The 20,701-nt window shown below is 38.4% G+C and overlaps 1 protein-coding gene and 1 pseudogene across 1 annotated transcript; both read right to left on the reverse strand.

Moving 5' to 3' along the window:
• Nucleotides 1-362: 362 nt before the first annotated feature.
• Nucleotides 363-10,739, reverse strand: LOC143715868 (E3 ubiquitin-protein ligase RNF14). The gene is made up of 7 exons (XM_077207696.1): nt 10,638-10,739; nt 6,308-6,468; nt 5,144-5,274; nt 4,464-4,967; nt 4,116-4,338; nt 3,554-3,675; nt 363-2,004 (listed from the first exon to the last, which is right to left on the reverse strand). The coding sequence occupies exons 2-7, from the start codon at nt 6,456-6,458 to the stop codon at nt 1,870-1,872; spliced, it is 1,266 nt and encodes a 421-aa protein (XP_077063811.1). The 5' UTR covers nt 6,459-6,468; nt 10,638-10,739; the 3' UTR covers nt 363-1,869.
• Nucleotides 10,740-14,367: 3,628 nt separating this feature from the next.
• Nucleotides 14,368-19,551, reverse strand: LOC143716483 (serine/threonine-protein kinase pim-2-like; annotated as a pseudogene).
• Between the last annotated feature and the right edge of the window lie 1,150 nt (nt 19,552-20,701).

The raw sequence follows: 20,701 nt of genomic DNA on the forward strand, positions 1-20,701 counted from the left end.
ATTTCTCTCTCACTGTCTGTGAATATGCATAATCGTCCCAACAAATGAAGTTAAAGAAGCTTAAGCCACGAGTAGCCTCCCAATCATTTCTCTTCTTTTTTATTTCTCACTACACGTGTTAAAATATCTACTTTGTTTGAAATGAATGCGCATTGCTTTACTCAAAATATAGTGATTTCATATTTCATTAAAAGCTGCATTTTAAATTATGTGTTTCATTTCTAGTTCCATGGCTGACATTCCATAACGCTACTGCAATAACTAAATTCCACGATCCTGAGCTGTTGATGCTGTCAGTGGAAAATGCACAAATCTTATAGCTAAAATTGTTGGATTTCTCTCGATACTCAGACTGACCACCATGAATTCAACAAGTTTTATTATAACAAAGCAAACAAACAAATGCAATAGAAAAGTATGGCTTCACAACATCTTCCTAGTGCAACATTTAAAAACTTAAAACAGCAAATCATAATATTAACCAGCAAAAGAAAAATGACCTTCATTTCATTTTCACACAGAATTGTGTGCATACTGAGGTTTCAAAAAGCTTTTCTTTTCTTTTTTTGCATTAGGCAAAATAATTCTTCATCGCTGATTGGTTATGAGATGTAGAAATATTGTGGATAGGCAACATGTATTTGCCTCTGATCGGTCAAAAGCTGATGAATAAATACAGGGGAAAATGTGAATGTTATTTTCTGGTTGATTTAAGTAGGTGAATTGAATTGACAAAGTGCAATGGAACTAAAAGCTGGTAAAAATCCTGCACTTCGGTGTCCATTTCCAGATTTAATCTAGAGCAAAATAAGAACTGTATTTTAAACAATAGCCTATCTCAGCAAACTACACCAGCATCTTTAGCATACATTAAATGTGAAATTTACTGTGCGTTTCAGATAGAATAAAGGTTTATAGAAATACAGTACTCTGTTTAGCAGGAAGATTACAGTACACTATGGAGGATTTCTTGCATAATTTTTTTTAGCTAAAAATGAATTATTGACCCAGTACCTAAAAAAACAGTGTTCAATACCACTTTATTCCTTTAACGGGTCTGTGTAAAAGGATTAAGATGTTGATAGAGATCCCATTATTATCCCATGATTTGGGGAAGAGTGCGGATAATAAATGGATGGATAATTCTAATCTTGGATACTGTTTAGGGTGAATAGTATGTGACTATATGATGTTTCGGTGTGGTTGCATGCAAACATCTATTTCAATTGGACTAAAGCAATAATTTATCTTTTTAAATGTAATGTATATTCTTTAGTCCAACTGAAATGGTATTGGGTTTTTTTTTCTTTGTGAAGGTGGACTTTGCCATTAGTCAAATGCATGATTATGCAAAACCATGCATGAGCAAAGTTCTCTGCTTGAAAGACCCATGACCATGCAGCTACTTTTCTCTCCAATAGGAAGAATAGCGTATAAAATTAAATGTGGAGTCTGTATATGGAGACATTGACCGTGACAAGATGATTGCACAGTAAAAATACCATAAACTCCATGGTTTCAAGACTTGCCGACTCTTCTGCATTTAAAAACGTACTTTTTCTCTACAAAACGAGTAGATACTTTAATGTTATAAATAGGCGTATTTGGACGTAGCACATGCACTTATATTTATTTTGTGGAATTTGTTATTATCTGTTCAAATCAATGGTGATAGTTTGCAATAGTTTTAAATTCCCCTGTGCACCGGCATTTGAGGGTTTTACTTGTCTACAGTTTACAGTCTTTGGTTCTACAGTAAAACAGCCCTCTAGAGGTGAAATAAAACCAGTCACGTAATCTACATGGATTTTGTGACGCATGCCTTATTCTTTGTATGTGAAGAAAAACCACTATATGTCAGCATTTAACTTAAAGGTTATTGCACGGATTGGTGTCGTCTCTGAAGTGGCTGTAGGGGTCATTTCTGTCAAGAACCGCAAGGCAGATCCAGCAGAAATACTGTTGACAGAAAATGCAGGTCATCTTGTTGCAGCCCAGGTCTTTCTAAAAAAAAAAAAACCATGAGTAAGAAACTGCAGCCCAATTTCAAGAAAAGTTGGGACATTTTGTAAAATGCTGTAAAATCAGTAATCTGTGATTTGTTATTTCTCCTGAAGCTTTGATTTAACTGACAACAGTTGATTTTTAACATTTCCAATGTTGTCACTGAACAACTTAATTGTAATTGTAAATATAAACACATTTTGATTTTGATGGCTGCAACACATTTAAAAAGTTGGGAAAGAGACATCAAGTTAAAAGCTTATAGAATATCCAAGTTAAACAGTACCAGGGGAATTATAGTAGTAATAGGTTATGGTGTTGGGATTGAGTATAAAAGGAGCATCCACCAAAGGCTCTTTGCCATGTGCAAAAATCACATTTCTCAATGCAACATTGCAAAGAATTGAGGTATTTCAGCATCTACAATACATATTGGGAAAAGATTCAGGGAATCCAGATAAATCTCAGTCTGTGTAGGGCAAGGCAGGGAACCTCCGTTGAATCTGCGTGACCTTTGAGCCCTCAGATGGCATTTCATGAGAAACCATCATGCAACTGTGTTAATATACCCACATGAGCTCGAGAGTACATTTTGGGAAAACTGTTGTCAGTCTGCAGCCCCATCAGGAAATGCAACTCAAATCTCTGTTACTCAAGGAGAAAGCTATACATCTGTTTAATGCAGAGATGTCACTGGGTTTTCTGGGCCCAAGCTCATAGATGGTCTAAAAGACGAATGGTGAATCAGACGAATCCACTTTCCTCAGCGACAGGTGCAAAAGCAAACATCTGTCAAGGTATGGTGGTGCATCAGTGCAAACAGTAGATGTGTGAAGGTACCATTGACGTAGAGGCGTATATTGGGATTGTACAAAGGCATATACTGCCATCAAGATGACATATTTCCTGAGAAGTCCATGTTTATTAGGGAAAGGCAATGCCAGGCCTCATTCTGCACATGCTACAACTGATTGGCTTTGTAGACACTCTATGGCCCATCATGAAAAAGAGAATCAGACAATGACGAGCACGGACTGTTGAGCAGATGTCTTGTATTAGGAGAGATTAGGGAAAAAATTCCCTAACTTGCAAAACTGCAAGAATTAATTTCCTCAATTCCCAAATTATTAAAAAAAGTGTAATTAAAAGGAAAGGTGGTGTGACAGAGTGGTAAACATGCCTCTGTCTTAACTCAAAATCAAAAATTGTTTAAATTTACTTAATATAATAAAAGTTAGTCAGTGAAATTTTTTCTTTGTACTTTTGTCAGTTAAATATAGGTTAAAGAGAATTGGTGAATAAATGTATCCAGATTTGTTAGTCACTTTTTAATGACTAACAAATCCATGGAATTAACGATGAAATCTGATCATACATGAGTCTTATAAATGATGCCCCAATAATACTGCGCCTGGGTCTATTTTTTTTTTATCTCAGTCAACAAAAAGAGAAAATGAATCCTTTATTTTAAAAAGCTTACACTACGACGACACCTTTAAACAACAAAAGTGAAATATCTGTTTGCAGTCATGAGCTAGTAGTTGCTGACCTGTATGTTAGCGCGACAGGAAGGGCAGCGTTTAGAGTTATCCTTCACCCAGTCTTCGCTTAAAGCCTCATCCTTTACTCTTTGAATTAGCTGCTGTTCTTGTAGGTCCTTTTCCATTTGTACTTTGCAGAGGAAAATAAGATTGTTTTGTTATAACATTATCAAATATATAACTCTGTGTATTGTGAAAAACAATTAATCCCTGCAAACCCATCAGTTGACCACAAAAAATCACTGTTCAAATGGGGTCTAAACTAACCTAGGACAGTAGGGAACCTGGGGTAGTGTTCAATGACCAACTGAGCTTTACCACTCACATTTCAAAAGCTTTTTTACACATACACAAATTGCTCTTCTTCTTTTTCGCATCTCACCTCTGTTTTAAACTAATCTAGTTTTCTAATGAAAACCTGCCTTTGCATACTATGAATAGTGTTTGCTTAATTTGCTACCTTTGTTGTAAGTATCTGCTAAATGCATGAATGTAAATCGCTATACAAATGAAATTGACTTGCCCTAATTGTACTGGTGTGTATTAAAGGACACTCCACATCACTCTTACATTCTTTGCAGAGAGAGAGGCCGTGGTATGCCCTCCTGCAGAGGGTGCAGAACACGAATCGGCAAGAGGGGCAGATGCCCATGTTGGCGTCAGGCTCGATCATCACAGCCATACAGCAACTCATGCGTGGACAATAATCAACATCTGCCATTAGGTTCAGACTCGACTGCAGAAGGAGGCGGTCATAGCGGGCAAATTCATCTTCACCCACCAGAAGTTTTACCTACAGTATAATAGCAGTATAGTGCCGTTAGTTCCTCCTAAACTACTGTTCAAACACCTAAAGTGCTTAATAGTCAAAACCTATTCATATCTCATACTCAGGCACAAACAAGCAAGAAAAAGTACCTGTGCAGGAGAGGCCAAGGACATACACTCGGGCTCAGGACAGGTAAGGCACTGGACTTTGCCATCTCTTATCTGGATCTGAAAGTATTCCTTCACACATGCCTTGCAGTAAACATGCTGACACTCTTTGAAGAGCAAAGAGTTGGAACCCAGATTCTCAGAGAAGCAGATTCCACAGCAAAAAAACTTGCTATCAAACACCTTCTGTTTCTGAGCTTCATTAAAATCCAGCAGCTGGGTTAGTATATCTGTGTGAGGGTCAACTTCTTGGACTCCTCGTTCGTCCAACTCTTGCACTTTGCTCTTTTCCACCACAGCAGTGTCTGCTTGGTTCTGACCAGATTCATAGTGAGGCTGCCAATCAGTGGTTTGGATCTCGAGGGGAGATTTGATGTTCAGAAATTCCAGAGTTTCTTCCTTTAGAAACTGGATCCAGGTAAAAAGAACCACATTGCCCCTGTTCTCTTCCCAAAGTTCATCCAGTCTCTTGCAAAGTGCAGTGATCTTTCAGACATTAAATAACTTATTAATTGAGCAGGGATTATCTTAATGGTTATGCCATTATCATTATGCCAATAACATGCCCAAAAATAAAGACCAAATATAAATATAAAATACATTATTTAATGATTCAATGTTATTTAACTACACAAGCTCAGATCAATGCTAAAAATACAAACCTGAACTCTTGAAAGCCATTTGGAGCTTAATGTAAAGACTGGAGCCAATGATGAAGGGTAGTCTGTAGGTAGTTCAAAACTCAGAACCAAGGGGGGTAGAAAGGATATTCCAAACTCTACGCATGCCTCCCCTATGAAAAATATGCACAAAACCTCAGCTTATAAAGATTTTGGAGAACACATGCAATAGAGCTCCAAAGTTATTTGAATTAAAATTAAAATTGCGATATGCAATAAATCAACACAATCTGTGATTTAATCATATAAATATACTGAGTGTGTACTTTAAAGTACAACCACTTCTTTCTGCTTGTATCCTGTGGAAGCTTGTTTCCGCCACAGAATAAAAAATACTTTTTTATTCTTGATACTTTTTATCTCAGATTTGCGTGAAATAAAGTCGCGAGAAATAAATTCTGACTTTATAATACGCAATTGCGACTTTATATCACAAAATTCTGACAGTATATCTCGCAATTCTGACTTTTGTAAACTCGCAATTGTGAGATGAAACGTCGCAATTATCTTTTAAAAATGTTTTACCCTGTGACAGAAACAAGCTTCCATATTTTCCTTGCAGTTCTAAGTATATTTTCACAATTTTAAAATCACAATTCTGAATTCTGAAGAAAATTTCTTAGAAAAAAGGGCAGAATTGTGATATATAAACTTGCAATTGTGAGGAAAGAAAAAGTCATAATTGTTCAACAGTTAAAAAAATAAAAGACATGGGACTCATGAGAATTAAGTCTGGTTCATTCCTAAACAAAAAAGAATGAGATCAGAATCCACTTTTAAATGCTGGTACAGTTTAAATGCAAAGGGGGAAAAATCCTAACTCAGTTCACTTTTGAAGTAACTAAAAGAAGTCTGAGTTTGGTAGTTTAAAGAACAACAAGAGTGAACATTCTGAACGACTAACTCTTTATCAACAGCTGTATATGGGTAAACTATGATTTAGTTTGGAGAGCAAATGCATAATTGTTGAGTATGAGTTCAATTGTTTAAATGTGTTTTTAATATTTTTTTTTCATTTTCTCTTGGCTTTGGTATCAACTGCATCACGAAGGATCTTAGTACAATATTTCAAAGTACATTATTTTTCAAAATAACAGTTAGTTGTTTTGTTTTTTGTTTTTTACCAAATCTTGCATGAAATCTTACCCTTGACTAGCAGTCTGAAGTTAGGAGGAAGCTCAAGGCACAGATTGATCTTGCCCCTCTGTCTTGATTCTGTCCTGTGAAACTCCTCTCCATCATATATGCTCTCTAGTGCCAGCAGTTCATCTGTTTGTGCTTCCCGGTTGGCTGACATTTGACCATTCCTAAAATCAATATAAAAACAAGTATTGTAAAACAGTAGCAAAATTCATGTTCAGTGCATTGTAAAGTGGTTTCTAGACTCTAGATTGCCCTAGACTCTGGCCACCGTGGCCAATAATCCATGCCCATGTTGATTGTTTATACAGTACTTAACAAAGACTAATAGTTTAAGGTCTACAGATATGATCAAACATAGTGTGGCGAGGGGGGCGTGGTTCAGTGAGGTCTTTAGCGAGAGGAAGGAGCCGAGCGGTAAGTAAGTAGGTCAAATGTGCAAATGTGCAAAAAAAGTGCAAATGACGAACACCTGTGTCTGATTGCAGTAATTGGCGTGGAGAGACCGCATATAAAGCCTGTTGGGACGAAGGAGTGAGAGAGCGGGATGGACATCATTCAAATGCTAGCGGGACTTCATCAGGAACAAAATCAAGCCCTGCTGGCCGTGAAGCAGGAGCAGGAGCGTCGGTTCGAGATGCTCCTCCAGGCCCGGCAGGAAGACCACGAGCTGTTCCGGAGCTGGATAGACTGGGAGGTTTGCGCCGCCCCATCATCTCCAGTCACGGCCTCGGCTTCGGTGAGCCCTAACCAGCTGCTTCACTCTCTCTCTCGTCCCCTGTCTTGTCCCCTGTGTCTCCCTCTAGGCCTGCCCCACTTCCCACGTCTCGAGGGGGCTTCCCGCCTAGACCGGCTCCCCGATGGAGGATTGGCCCCACGACAGAGCCGGTTACTGTGCCCAGAGCACCGCCCCGGGGGATGGCTTCGACTGCAGGCAGCACCACACCCTCCCCAGTACCGCCGCTCTCTCCACGCCAATTCCTTGACCCACTTCCTGGCACTAGGGCGTCGGGAAGGACTGGGCCGGCCTGCTGGCATTGCGGGGACCCTGGGCATTTTGTCGATCGGTGCCTGGTGATGGAGGTGGGGACACTGGTCAGGGTCTACGACACCCCACAGGCTGCCCCCGATCAAGCTGCTCTGTACCAAACACCTGTGAGTATTAAGGGGGGTACGTATCAGGCTTTGGTGGATAACCAAACCTCCATCCATCAAAGCCTGATTTAACCAGAGGCATTGGATAATAGCCACATGGTTAAGGTACGGTGTGTACACGGGGAGGTGGTGAATTATCCTTTAATGCCGGTGACTATTTAATTTCGGGGATAAAAGCAGAGTGTAGAGATGGCAGTTAGCCCGCAGCTCCGGCACCCGCTAATTTTGGGGACTTAAAGTATTATTTGGGTATTTATGTGCGGGTGCCTCTTGGACACAAAGAGAGTGGGGAAAGGGGGCGGTCGTTCAGGTGGGAGAAGCTGAGCCGAGACCTCTGGGTTCTGAGCCAGGGGATTGGAGCACTATTGAAAGGAGAATCCTTACAGAGCGCGATGACTTTCCCCTGGAATAGTCCGAGGATGAGACGCTCAAAAATGACTTTGAGCAAGTCCGTACAATCGATGGACAGCTTCTCCAACCAGATCATCCGCTCTCGTATCCCTATTTTGCTATTATAAAAGATAAGTTGTATCGGGTGACCCAAGACACCCAGTCAAAACAAGATACAACTCAGTTGTTAATTCCAAAAAGCCGCCGGAAAATGCTTTTTCAGGTGGCTCATTGTAATCCGATGGCCGGGCATTTAGGACAAGCAGCGACACTTAATCGTCTAATGTCCCGATTTTTCTGGCCAGTCATTCACGAGAATGTGCGCAAGTGGTGCATGTCTTGTCGTGAATGTCAGTCGGCGAATCCCCGGCAAATCCAATAGCACCTTTGTGCCCACTCCCCCTAATGCAGGTCCCCTTAAAGCGAAATGGCATGGAACTCATCGGGCCATTAGAACGATTTGCATGGGGGCATCGCTTTGCATTAGTCCTGGTGGATTATGCAACGGGATACCCAGAGGCAATATTTCCGCTCCGCAATATTTCCGCCAAGAGCGTGGGCGCGCTGTTTCAACTAACCTCCGGGGTGGGAATCCCGAAAGAGACTCTCACCGATCAAGGCACGGAGTTCATGCCATCGGATCATTCGCAAACTTTACAAATTTTTGGGCATTAAATCGATTCGAACCAGCGTCTATCACCCACAAACAGACGGCCTTGTGAAGCGATTTAAGGGCTGTCCTGAGGACGCTGAGAAGCGCCGGATTAACGGCCAACCTGAGAAAGTGTGCGATTGGGCGTTTGGAAGTTAGGTATCTGGGCTTCCACCTGGGTTACGGACAGGTGCGTCCCCAAATTGACAAGACAGCAGCAGTTGCAACCTGTCCGATGCTCAAGACTAAAAAGGAGGTTAGACAGTTCCTGGGGCTGGCGGGATATTACAGAAGGTTGTACCTAACTATTCGGACCTCACCAGCCCGCTGACTGATTTAACTAAAAAGGAAGTACCAGATACAGTCCCGTGGACGGAGCAGTGCTAGCAGGCTTTTACCCAGATAAAGGCTGCTTTATGTGGTGGACCGCTTTTCTGAATATTGATTGATGATCAAGTCAAGTAAAAGTACAAAGTACAAAAATAAGAAACATGAAACTTGTTAATACAAATAATTTGATGTATACAATTTAATAATGTTTTGTTTTAAAATGGATGAGGAAAATGTAGTGTCTTTGAAATCTCTGCAGCCCGTCAAAAAAGGGGGCATCTGTCAATTGAAGGAATGGCTGTTAGAATTTCCAATGCTGACAAAAAGAAAGGTAAAACACACAGACTTCTGTATCTGAATAAATATAATTAATGCTATAAAATCACGATTTCATGGTCAGAAGCTGGCTATACTTGACAAATGAAAATCACAAACATGACACGTGTTAATAATATAACTTTATAATTAAATATGTATTATTAGTTATTTTGTATTATGTAATTATTCATGTATTAATATGTAACAAGTTTATCTCAAACAAATTAGAAAAAAAGTGGGTTGAATCCAAAAAGCTATTAACAAATTTTAGAATTGTTAAGACTGAATCAGTTATAGACCATTTAAAAAATGTTAAATGAAAAAGAAACATATCAGCAGCGATTGTATGCTTTCGATCCATTTAATGTTTCTGAATTCTAAAACCAAGAAGAAAATTAAACTTTTTTGGTTTGAACAATCTGTATGCGTTCTAGGCCATGTCAAATCTCAATTGGCTTGACTGCATTTGCAAGGCTTATGTTGAAGATTGGATATGACTGACAATTTCACTGTACCAATATTGCATTTGCCAACAGAAACTAATGAGCTGCCCTGTGTCCAAACCCGCTGCCTTTGTCACATAAGGGCAGTTACATGCAGTCTTGTCAGACAAGTCCCACAAGATCTTCTGCCTAATATTTCCTAATTTAGTAATAGGCCTTCAGTAAACAAATATCGATTGGCTCATTACTCTGAGAATTTTACAAATATTTGGGATGCGAATGATACAATATAATTTGCGATAGCCTATGTGTGAAATTATGTGTGGAAAAGTCCAGGTTATATTTTATAACCGGGGTTTCTTTTAGCCTTGTTGACCATTTGGGTGGAAACAGGCTTAGGCAGCAAATTTAGCAATCTTTTTTTTTAATTTTTTTTAGTTTTTTAGTTTTTTTTAGTTTTTTTTTTAACTAAAAATCACTTTGTCGACAACAAAACAATGCAAAAAGTTGATGAAACCTTGGCTAATATTGTTAACAACTCATTGAAATAGCTTGCACCTTGGCGATGTTTTAAAGCAGTGGGTAATTTGCAGACGGTCCCTAATAACATTCGCTTCCGCATCCAAACATTCGCCTATATTATGCAGCTATAAGCGTTGGCTGTTTTAAGTAATTTGTTTATGCCTGTATACAATTGTTGAATATAATTTAATCTAACTGTGGTATTTATAGGAAATACACAATGGATAGTTCGAGAGCAGATCTTCACATGCATTTCTACATCTGGTCAAATACTATTATGTTTCCCAATAGCCTATAATTATACCTAAACATGGTACGCAACTTGGTAAAGAGCTATGTAATGTTATTATCAAACTTAAATGGACATATTAAAGGTATAAGGTGCTAATTGCGTCAACGGCTGATTTAACGCTAGACATGGTCAGTTCACTCGTTTTATTCTTAAAAAAAGGTAATCAATCTAGAAAAGGCAAAGAAAATAAAGCTTCTAAATTACTTAGTAAAGTTAGTAGCCTCTATTTCTTACCTTTTTCTTCTGCTGCTTCTTAGCTCAAGGCTGTTGTCAAATCAGCTCGGGTGTTCCATCATCACTAGGCTACTGTGTGTGAACTTCACACTGTGAAGCAATGACGTAGAGGCAATACAGTCAATCTTATGAATCTGTTTATTTAAGACAAGAGATGTTTACACAGGATTTGTTTAGCAGACTCACACATTTGAAAAAAAAACACTGATTTCAATCATTTTATTATTTCTCTTCTCTAAGGTGGCCAACTTTGTTCCTCGGATCCTGTCACAGATAAAGGCGTATTTTCTTTCTAAATATTTTAGTTATTTATTTGTGAAAATGTAGGGTAGACTGTGTGTTGAGACACGAGTAGCCTAGGCTAACAGTTGAGACACCTTAAATAACTTGCGTGCGCAGCATGCACAAGTTGTGATTTTTGCTGTGCACATCCTCTACCTGCGTGAAGTTGGCCCCCCACCCAACGCAAAACGTCGTCAAACCTTGATCGTGGGAAATTTGAACAACGGGCGCATCTCCGATCCGAAGATATCAGCAAACGGGTTTTTTCTAAGAAAAGTTTTAGACTTCACCATGCACACTCCACAATGAATAGCTTATTATCCTTATGTGACTGTTAAACGTAACTGGTATCATCACGAACGTTATTCTGTGCCCTAAAAAACTGGCATATTTCATGATATTGTGTCACGCAAGGTCATTGCAATATCTAGAGAAATGTGCGAGGTAGCCAGCGGGGTAAGTTGAGACACACGTGTATCTGTACCCCCGATAGATTTCTATTAGGAAACACACTGTTTAGTTATTCGGTGTTATGATAACAATTTAAACGTCGTAATTAGCCAGCATAGGACGCGAATGAAAATAAATTTTGATATTTGTGATATTAAAACTGTGTATTTTTAATGAATATATTAAATATATCGTTCCTGTTTTATAGATTTGTCTACAAGCTAATGAAATGTCATGCATGTCATGTGGAAATTCACTTCCTTTCAGTATCTTTTTTCTGTGAAAAGTCTCAACTGTACTCAGTCTACCCTATTTTGTTTATTACAAATGTTAATTTGTAACATGTTAATTCTGTTAATTTGCAAGTTATTGAGCTTTGTGTGTTGACACTGAATTAAGATACGGATTTGGAAACTGTGATATGGACAGAAATACACTCACACATTATGCATCTAAATGTAATTGTATTTGTTTCAGTTTTCCACAGTATCGTGATGTAGGCTAAAGATGTCAAGATGTCAAACAATAATAGCCTACCCAGGGTTCAATTGGTGTTGAGGTAAGGTCACACCTTTTGCAAAGAAGACGTTAAAAGTTAAGACATCAGTTTAAGCATGATTCTTTCAATCTGAAGAAAACCTTCAGAAGCCGTTACACACTTTTTGTCAGCACCATCCACACTGTGTACATTATTTGATGAAGATCAGGCTAATGGCCGGAGGAGGAGTGTGTAAGTTTTCAGAAAATTCGAAATGGCTTCATTTTTTTTAACAGATGAACATACATGTTGTAGGTCTTCACTTGAGGATTCAGGATTCTCATAGCATCCGCTTGTATATGCGTTCCCGCCAGTCTCTATGTTCACTCAGGTCATTGGACGGATCAAAGAAACCGGATGCCCAGTCCTCTTAGTAGCCCCCCTCTGGAAAACCCAGGCGTGGTTTCCGAAGCTGGCGCAGATGATGGACATTGTTCCCTGGCCGGTGCCAGTGAGGAGGGATCAACGACTTCTATAATAAAGTGATTTTGTCTGATTTGTAACCAGGCACTAAAGCGATTACCCATAAAACGTGCTTTGAACCAATCGGATTACTTGGGTCCTAAGCTGTGACCCATCTCTTCAGTGGGACTCATCTCTTCACCACACCGGCAAACAGCAACAAAACTTTCCTTATGAACTGACATCAAATGGCACTGGCAAAGGATCTGCGATCTATCTATCTTCATCTGAGCCAAGCAGACTCTCATCGTGGAAACCTTGTCATGTAATAATATTATTACACACTGACACCTTTTGGTAGATATCCTTATTTTTTTACATTAAAACGTTTTTTTTTTATAGTACGCTTAAGTATTATAACATTGTAGTATTATAACATTATTATTATTATAAAAGTATTATTAGGCTGTTAACAGTTGTTAATTAACCTCTAATAACGGTATCATTTTAACAGGGTTCTCTGTATAGTTATTTGAGAGAAAAAATTGGTTACACTTTATTTTAAGGTGCATTGTTACAGTGTAATTAAATATTTAAGTACAGTGTAATATAAATTAACTACATGTACTTACTATAGGGTTAGGGTAGGATTAGGATTTGGTTGAGGGTTAATTGCATGTAATTAGGCATAATTTACTGTTATTACTATGGTAATTACATGTAACATATGTAACAAGGACACTGTAAAATAAAGTGTTACCAAAAAATCTTTGAGAAAAATTAACATTGAGTAATAATGAAGATTAATGGAACATTTGCTTTTCAATATGATTGCAGAAAATTTTTTAGTCCTGTGTTTTAATTGAACAATGATGGATCAAAAGATTTTTGAGGAAAATAAATGATTAAAGTGGTGCGTTTTGCACAAAAATCATATAAATGTGCGAGGTGGCGAGGAGGGCCTTGCTCTCTGGAGCTAAAAAATCACCAGGAGGGGGCAAAAGGCCCACATTATGGATACAAACACTTAAGCTACAGTAATACGTTTTGCATAATTTCTAATACTTTCCCAAAACAATCACTTCAGCAAAGTTTGTACTAAGTAAAGGAAATGTTTTTTTTCTTTAATAAATATTAAAATATATTATTGTAAATTAGAGAATCTGGAATCTTTGAAGGAGATCCCATAAAAATGTAATATGACATTACAGTAGTAACAATAGATACAATTTATTATATGAAATGATTAATATAATATTTTATGCAACAAATTTTGTGCCATCTAGTGGTTTAGAGGAGAATAAAATCAATACTCCTTTTACAGCGGTGCAACTTTCGCCCTGTTGTACCACATGTATATATCAAAATGAACTGATATTGAGTCGTGACAAATCTAATAAAACAAGAACAAACTCTTTTTGTTTGTTTATCTATCAATCGGAGACAGCTGCATTTGACAGGCTCTTTCCCACTTTCTTCCCAATTTATACATTTTGATGACTTGCCATGTAAAATAATTTTCTAAAGATTTACAATGAATTGCTGAGCAAAAAACTGCACTTTTTGAATGCATCCTTTGGCCCTGTCCCATATGGCCACTTCATGTGGACTTGACAAGATCATAGGGCGTCCTATTTGTCATTGTAGGTTTCGGAACGGCAAAACTGCAGACTTCTAAACGACAGTCAAAGACCGCATTACGTCACAAAAGTGTGAAATCACGAGGGCTTTGCTTTTCATTTGGGACAGGGCCTTTGTCTGACACCCACTTCAGGTCTTGGAGTCTCTACTAATGAGCTGATGACCAGAGTCAAGTGTGTTTGATTAGGGAAACATACAAAATGTGCAATGTTGGAGAAACTCCAGAAACAAAACACTTTTACGAAACATATTCATCTCCTCTATTATGCATAGAAGCAGATATTAGTTAACAGCCTCCCCAAAGTTTGTAAGAAAAATCATTTTATTATGTATGACCAATATTGCAAAATCATCAATCACATTTAAGTAATACATTTATGTAGGTTTAAATTTAAATTTAAAGAGATGCGCCAGATGCTAATGTTGCTGCTTCAAGCCAAGATGCAAGAGGCTAAAGATGACAGATGACACTTCTGGAGTGACTGTGACCGCTCTTACACCTGGAACAAATGAAACACAAATGAGTTTTATTGCATAAATCATCACACTTTCTGTTGTTCATAACAGTTTCTCATTATTAGGTGTAAATTATGAAGTGATTTTTTCATGTAGAGCTCCAGGAAACTACTTAGAGATTATTATCATAGCATGGTTGTCATTTACTGTCAGTACTTCTCCTAGATGTTTCCATCTCAGGTCCTTCATCTCATCCTGAGCTCTTGCTTTTGGTGGATTTTTTTCATCAAACGGAAAGAGATCTTCTGAACAGTTCCGGAGTGGCTGTGACTGGTTTTACACCTGGAACAAAAAAACACAAATAAAGTTGCTAAACTCATCACATTTAGAACAGGTGAGATTTTCAAAAGGCATCTTAAATAGTTTTTAGCTCATGGCTGAGTACCTAAAACCATTTGTGTTGAATAATCCTGTCCAGATCTATGGTAGTAAAATAATGCCAAATGTTTTTGAAACAAAAAGCCTGTTGAATTGTACTACTTGAAAAAAATATGCATTGCATTAACCCTGCTTATATTTTAATATATTGTATTTTTAGGGCATGCATTTTTATGGGCTGAAATTTAGAATGGTTGAATATTTAAGCTGTGAATGTGAATTGAAAGTGAATTGAAATTTTACTAATGAAAATGTGTTTGAAATGTTTTAAATTTAAACATTCACAGCTTAAATATTCAACCATGCTAAATTTCAGCCCTTAAAAATGCAAACCCTAAAAATACAATGCATTAAAATACAAGCAGGGTTAATGCAATGCATATTTTTTTCAAGTAGTACAATTCAACAGGCTTATTGTTTCAAAAACATTTGTCATTATTTTACTTCCATACAAATCAAGCCGACGCTCTGTCTTCTGTTGCAGAAGTGAGCAGATCAAATCACAGCATTCTGTGAGAAAGATGGAGAGACGTCTGATTATTACCATAAACTTTACATCCACTCTACTTTCATTATTCTAAGCTGTGAGATCGTCAGGTCAAACTCCTGCATATCTACACAGCCATCTCCTATAACGCCTATGAAGTTTTGCATTAGAATTGTACTTGAAGTAATAAACAAATCCCCTTCTGTCAAGCCAGGTTTGAACCAGGTGTTCATATTGGTCCTGTAGAAGTCGAAACTATCTGGAAAGTATCCACACACCATTCTGAACAAGAGGATCCCCAGAGACCAGACCGTCGCCGGCTTTCCATAAAACTCGCCCTTCATTCTGTAGCCTACTCGGGAGGGCAGTAGGGCCTACAAATCTGTGCCTGGAGGAAAGAGTGTTTGTCAGTTGTGTAAGTGTCTACCACAGCATCCGTTAGCATACGAGTGTTGAGTTAACTGATTCACAAGAGTTTTGAGAACTAATACACACCACTGTATTCCGTGTAAGGAGATTCTGTCAGGAGATCGCCGCATCCAAAATCAATGAGTGTGACATCGCGGTTCTTAACGTTTATCAGCAGGTTCTCTAATTTGACGTCGCCATGGTAAACGCCACGGCGACAGCACGCATCAGCAGCTAGTGTTGCCGCCCACATGATGTGCCGCGCAAACCTCTCCTCAATGCTGCCGCCGTTGAGTTTCACAAAGTCAAACATCCATGCAGTGCGAGAAACGCTCGAGGACCATGATGTAGAAGTTCTGCTGGTCCTGCCAGTCCAACAGCTTGATGATGTCCATCGCTGGACCTTTTTTACTGGGCAGGATTGTCAGAGCGATTTCTTTGGGAAGGGGTTCGGGATGATAAGGCTGGACAAAAGAAACATGATGTCAGATGGTTTTAAATAGGGATTTAACTCAGTTTGTCTGCCGGTAAAATCACTTATACTCACAATGCTGATACATTCCATGTGTTCCATCTTTTTGATAAATTTCACTGCCACCTGATGGACAAAACAAAAAGCAATGAATGTGTGTAGAGATCATATCATAATTTCCAGGCAAAGAATTTAAATCCTAACAGGTCAAGAGCCCTAAATAGTGAATAAATGATACAGTAAGATGTCTTGCTTAGGATGAAGTGAGATATCAAGGATAAGAAATAAATTCTATCAAAAACAATTAGCCAAACTGTAGTGGTGTAGGATATCAGATGTTAAATATATCCAAAGTTTGTTAGGAGTTGCAGAAACTTGATGGCGTGTCTGATAAAAACACGGGACAAATACCAGTCCTTTGCTCTCTTTTATATTTGTTCAGGATGATTAAGTCTTAGGTAATTCACATGACAGAAAGTTCATAGATTCACATAGAACTGATTCACACAATGTAAATGGACAGGTGTTAATGGATGGACAGGATGAACAGGATGGTCTTAAGTCACTACAAACAATACAATAAAGAAAATCAAGCTCAGATAATTCAACAATATACATATCATACATATACTCAATCCAAACAATTCAAATAAACAAATTCAAACAATACAATTGGTAAAACAAACGTATTTAACGCATCCTAAGGAAAGGACTCAAAGGACATGGTTGGGTGTCCATTCAAACACCCACACCTCACCAATGCAAAAGAAACAAAGGAAGAAAATGAGGCCTACTTATAGACCTTGACCAAGGGGAGTATGGGTAATGTAGTACACTAAAGTTAGTATTGTAGTTTGCTTGGAATTCTGGGATATGTAGTACGCATATATAAGGAGAAACAAAAAAAAGGAAAGAAATTAAAAGGCCAAATTCACAACAGCCGCCCCCAAATACAATCATGTATTTGCTATTACTCATTTATTTCTGGTAATGGAATCAACTTCCAAGAGCATCATGGCCCATTGGCAGGGTAGTACGTCTCTTACCTAGTCAAGATGGACGGGTCAGAGTAGCTGAGATTGCCATTAATGGAAAGATGTATGTACGTCCAGTTGCTAAGTTGATTCCATTACCAGATATAAATGAGTAATAGCAAATACAATCATGTAGTAGAAGGAAGTATGTACCACACCCTTGTCAGTTTCCATTTGCAAATAGGCTACAGACCCGTATGCGCTCTCTGAGGCGTCGCAAAATATATGCAACTCTCTGGATGTGATTTGGTCGGAAGGTAAACTAAAAAAACAACGTGGAACCTGTATTAATGACAGGTCAGGGAGCTCGGTTTCCCAAGCCTTCCAGGCCTGTTGAACAGGATTTGGCATAAGGGGATCATCCCAGCCCCGGGACTTCATCCAGCATTGTTGTATGATGACTTTAGCTCGCGTTGTAAAGGGGGTTATGGAACCCAATGGGTCATACTGACTGGCGAGGATTTTATATACATTGCGCAAGGTTGTTGTTTTATACTCCACAGTTCGGGATCGATACCCTAATGAATCAGAGGGACAGTGCCAACTCAGACCCATTGGTCCTTCTTTAGGATCCAAACGGTCTTGATTGATCCACAGATCGGCACTTTCAGATCTGGCTTCAGGGGGAAGATGTCTGACAACATCAGGTTGGTTACTTGCCCACTGTCTAATTTCGAATCCTCCACTCATCAGTAAAGAACGCATTCGATCTAGGAAGTTCTTAGCAGATTGCACATTTGGGAAACTCTCTAAACAGTTGTCCACATAGAATGACTGAAGTACAGAACTCGCTATATCTTCATATCCTTCTTGATCATCATGGACATGCCTTTGTAGAGCATATGTTGCGCAACATGGACTACGTACTGTGCCAAAGGGCAAAACTTGCCATTCGTAGATGTCAGGTGGATTTGTACTCTGCATATTGCGCCACTGGAAGCGAAGAAGAGAACGGTCTTCTGGTAATAGCCTGACTTGATGGAACATGGATTTTATATCCCCACTAATAGCCACTGGGCACTGACGAAACCGGAGTAAGACACCAAGTAAGGAAGAGCCCAACTGTGGACCAGGAAGAAGTTGACTGTTAAGAGACACACCTTTATATTGATAAGAACAATTGAAGACTATTCTCTTTTTTCCGTCATGGTCCACAATATGATGAGGAATATACCACGATTTATCAGATGAGTCAGTCCCAGTCTGGCAGCAGAAAAAGCATTGGAAATGGAATACTTCTTTTCTGGATTAGCCATGGAAGATATTTCAAAGCTTACAGAAAAGCCTTCAAGGGCAAGAGTATCTTGACCTACAGTTCTAACAATTAGGGACTCAGTTACCCCATTGAGGCCCAAAGAATCAGGTGCTTGAGGTAGCAACATGGTACCTCAAGCATCTGATTCTTTGGGCCTCAATGGGGTAACGGAGTCCCCAAATTCCCAACAAGTGGTAAGTAAAAAAGAGAAAAATTCAAACCTTCTGGCCATCCTCCAAACGAGTGCCTTCATAGACAGCACCAAATCCACCTTGCCCCAGTTTACGGCCAATTGCATATCGGCAGCAAATGTCTATTAAACGGACTGGAGCGTCGTGGACTCGAGTTTGAAGCTCAGCAGCGGGAAGGACTTCAGGATCATCGACAGGAGGTTCCTCCAGATCAATGACCTCTACAGATCTACAGATGGACTGTATAGACTTTTGATTTAAAGAGGAGAATATCAGCACAAGAAGTTAGCGATTCTTTTATATTTAAGTCAATTACTAATTTGTTCACCTATTGGTTTTTAAAGTGCAAAGTATATTACTAATATTTACACTTTTGAGGTTGCTTAATTTATTATAGAGAGAAAGTTCAAAAGTCTGTTTAAAACCATCCTATAGGCAGCAGAAAAGATCCCGTTACTCATTTAGGTGCAAATTATGAAGTGATTTTTCATGTAGGATATTAAATATACACTCCCTTAAAGGATTATTAGGAACACCTGTTCAATTTCTCATTAATGCAATTATCTAATCAACCAATCACATGGCAGTTGCTTCAATGCATTTAGGAGTGTGGTCCTGGTCAAGACAATCTCCAGAACTCCAAACTGAATGTCAGAATGGGAAAGAGGGTGATTTAAGCAATGTTGAGCGTGGCATGGTTGTTGGTGCCAGACGGGCCGGTCTGAGTATTTCACAATCTGCTCAGTTACTGGTAGTGATGGCGAAATGAAGCTTTGTGAAGCACTGAGGCTTTCCCCTCAAGTGTATCGTAAATTGGTTCATTACTCGAAGCTTTTCAACACGGTGCACACTAACGACATCTTGTGGTCAAAAGGTGGAAAAGCTACCTTTCCCAATTTTTTTTTATTTGATTGTTTTATGTAATAAATCACTTTGTGCTATGGAAATCACAAAGCAATAAAAACCATTAGTGTTAGTGTTGATGTTTACACAATGTATGAACAAATGAGTCTATGAATTAATTTATAAAATAATTAATACATAGGACAAATTAACTCTGCTTTGTTCAACAAATGCAGCCTTAAAACTTTTGCCATAGTCCAAAACCTATGAGTTCATAGGCAAGGCTCATATAGGCATATTTAATCAAATTAAAAGAAAACTATTGTGGAATGGTGAAGTGCTGTGAAAGTGCTTGTGAACTGGGGAGTTGGGTAATTGAAGAAATTATTGATTTTTATTAAGTTCAACAGTGTGGGGGCTAAGTGTATTTTATTTACTACTTCCCCGGCCTTTAAGAATATTCTCTCATGGGACTGAGGAGGCAGGAGTGCAATACAAATTCTAGGGCAAGACGATGAAGATGCAGATAGACACCCTTTTGAGTAGCCCCATCAATCATTTGTTTTCTGATCCCTGCAATACAGTCAAGTATTTAAAATATAACTGAATAAGTATAACTATGCACTATTTAAGATATCTCATTATAAATACAGAAATTGACAAACAAATAAATTAATGACTGTTCAGAAGTCTTATAGTTGTTGGTCAACTTCCAGAAGAGGTGTTTTCATGTTTAACTCTAAAATGTCTCAACATTGACGATGTGTTGTTATTATAAGAAAGCTGTTGAGAACATATAGGCACTCAACCTACAGAAGGAGGTCACATTAACTTGAGTACTTTTTTTCATATACATAATGTAGGCCTATTATTTAACATAATATATTGTTTATTATACACTGAATATGCATAAAATTACATGTAAATATCAATTTACATAATTATTATATTTATTTGATATAAATTGGTAAAATCATAGTTCATTTTAAAATCATATTCTTATGACAAAATAATAATAATTAGCTTACTGTATTTGTGGATACGACCTGAAAACGATTGGCTGGTTCCATGCTGAAAATTCAAAAGAGCTCACTCTCTGTTTCAGTCTCAGTCGGTCTCAGTTCACTACCGGAGCGCATGACACTCGAAACCATAGACCTGCGCAAG

Source organism: Siphateles boraxobius, unplaced genomic scaffold, assembly GCF_051911475.1.
Source record: "Siphateles boraxobius isolate OS27281-9 unplaced genomic scaffold, OSU_SipBor_1 6, whole genome shotgun sequence".
NCBI classification, from domain to species: Eukaryota; Metazoa; Chordata; class Actinopteri; order Cypriniformes; family Leuciscidae; genus Siphateles; species Siphateles boraxobius.

What these genes read in the sequence shown, in the direction of transcription:
- LOC143715868 (XM_077207696.1), bottom strand. Translation starts at nt 6,458, where the DNA reads ATGTCAGCCAACCGGGAAGCACAAACAGATGAACTGCTGGCACTAGAG. An exon ending in AATGGCTTTCAAGAGTTCAG is followed by an intron (nt 4,968 to 5,143) that starts GTTTGTATTTTT and finishes AATGTCTGAAAG; the next exon opens with ATCACTGCACTTTGCAAGAG. An exon ending in CCTCTCTCTCTGCAAAGAAT is followed by an intron (nt 3,676 to 4,115) that starts GTAAGAGTGATG and finishes TCCTCTGCAAAG; the next exon opens with TACAAATGGAAAAGGACCTA.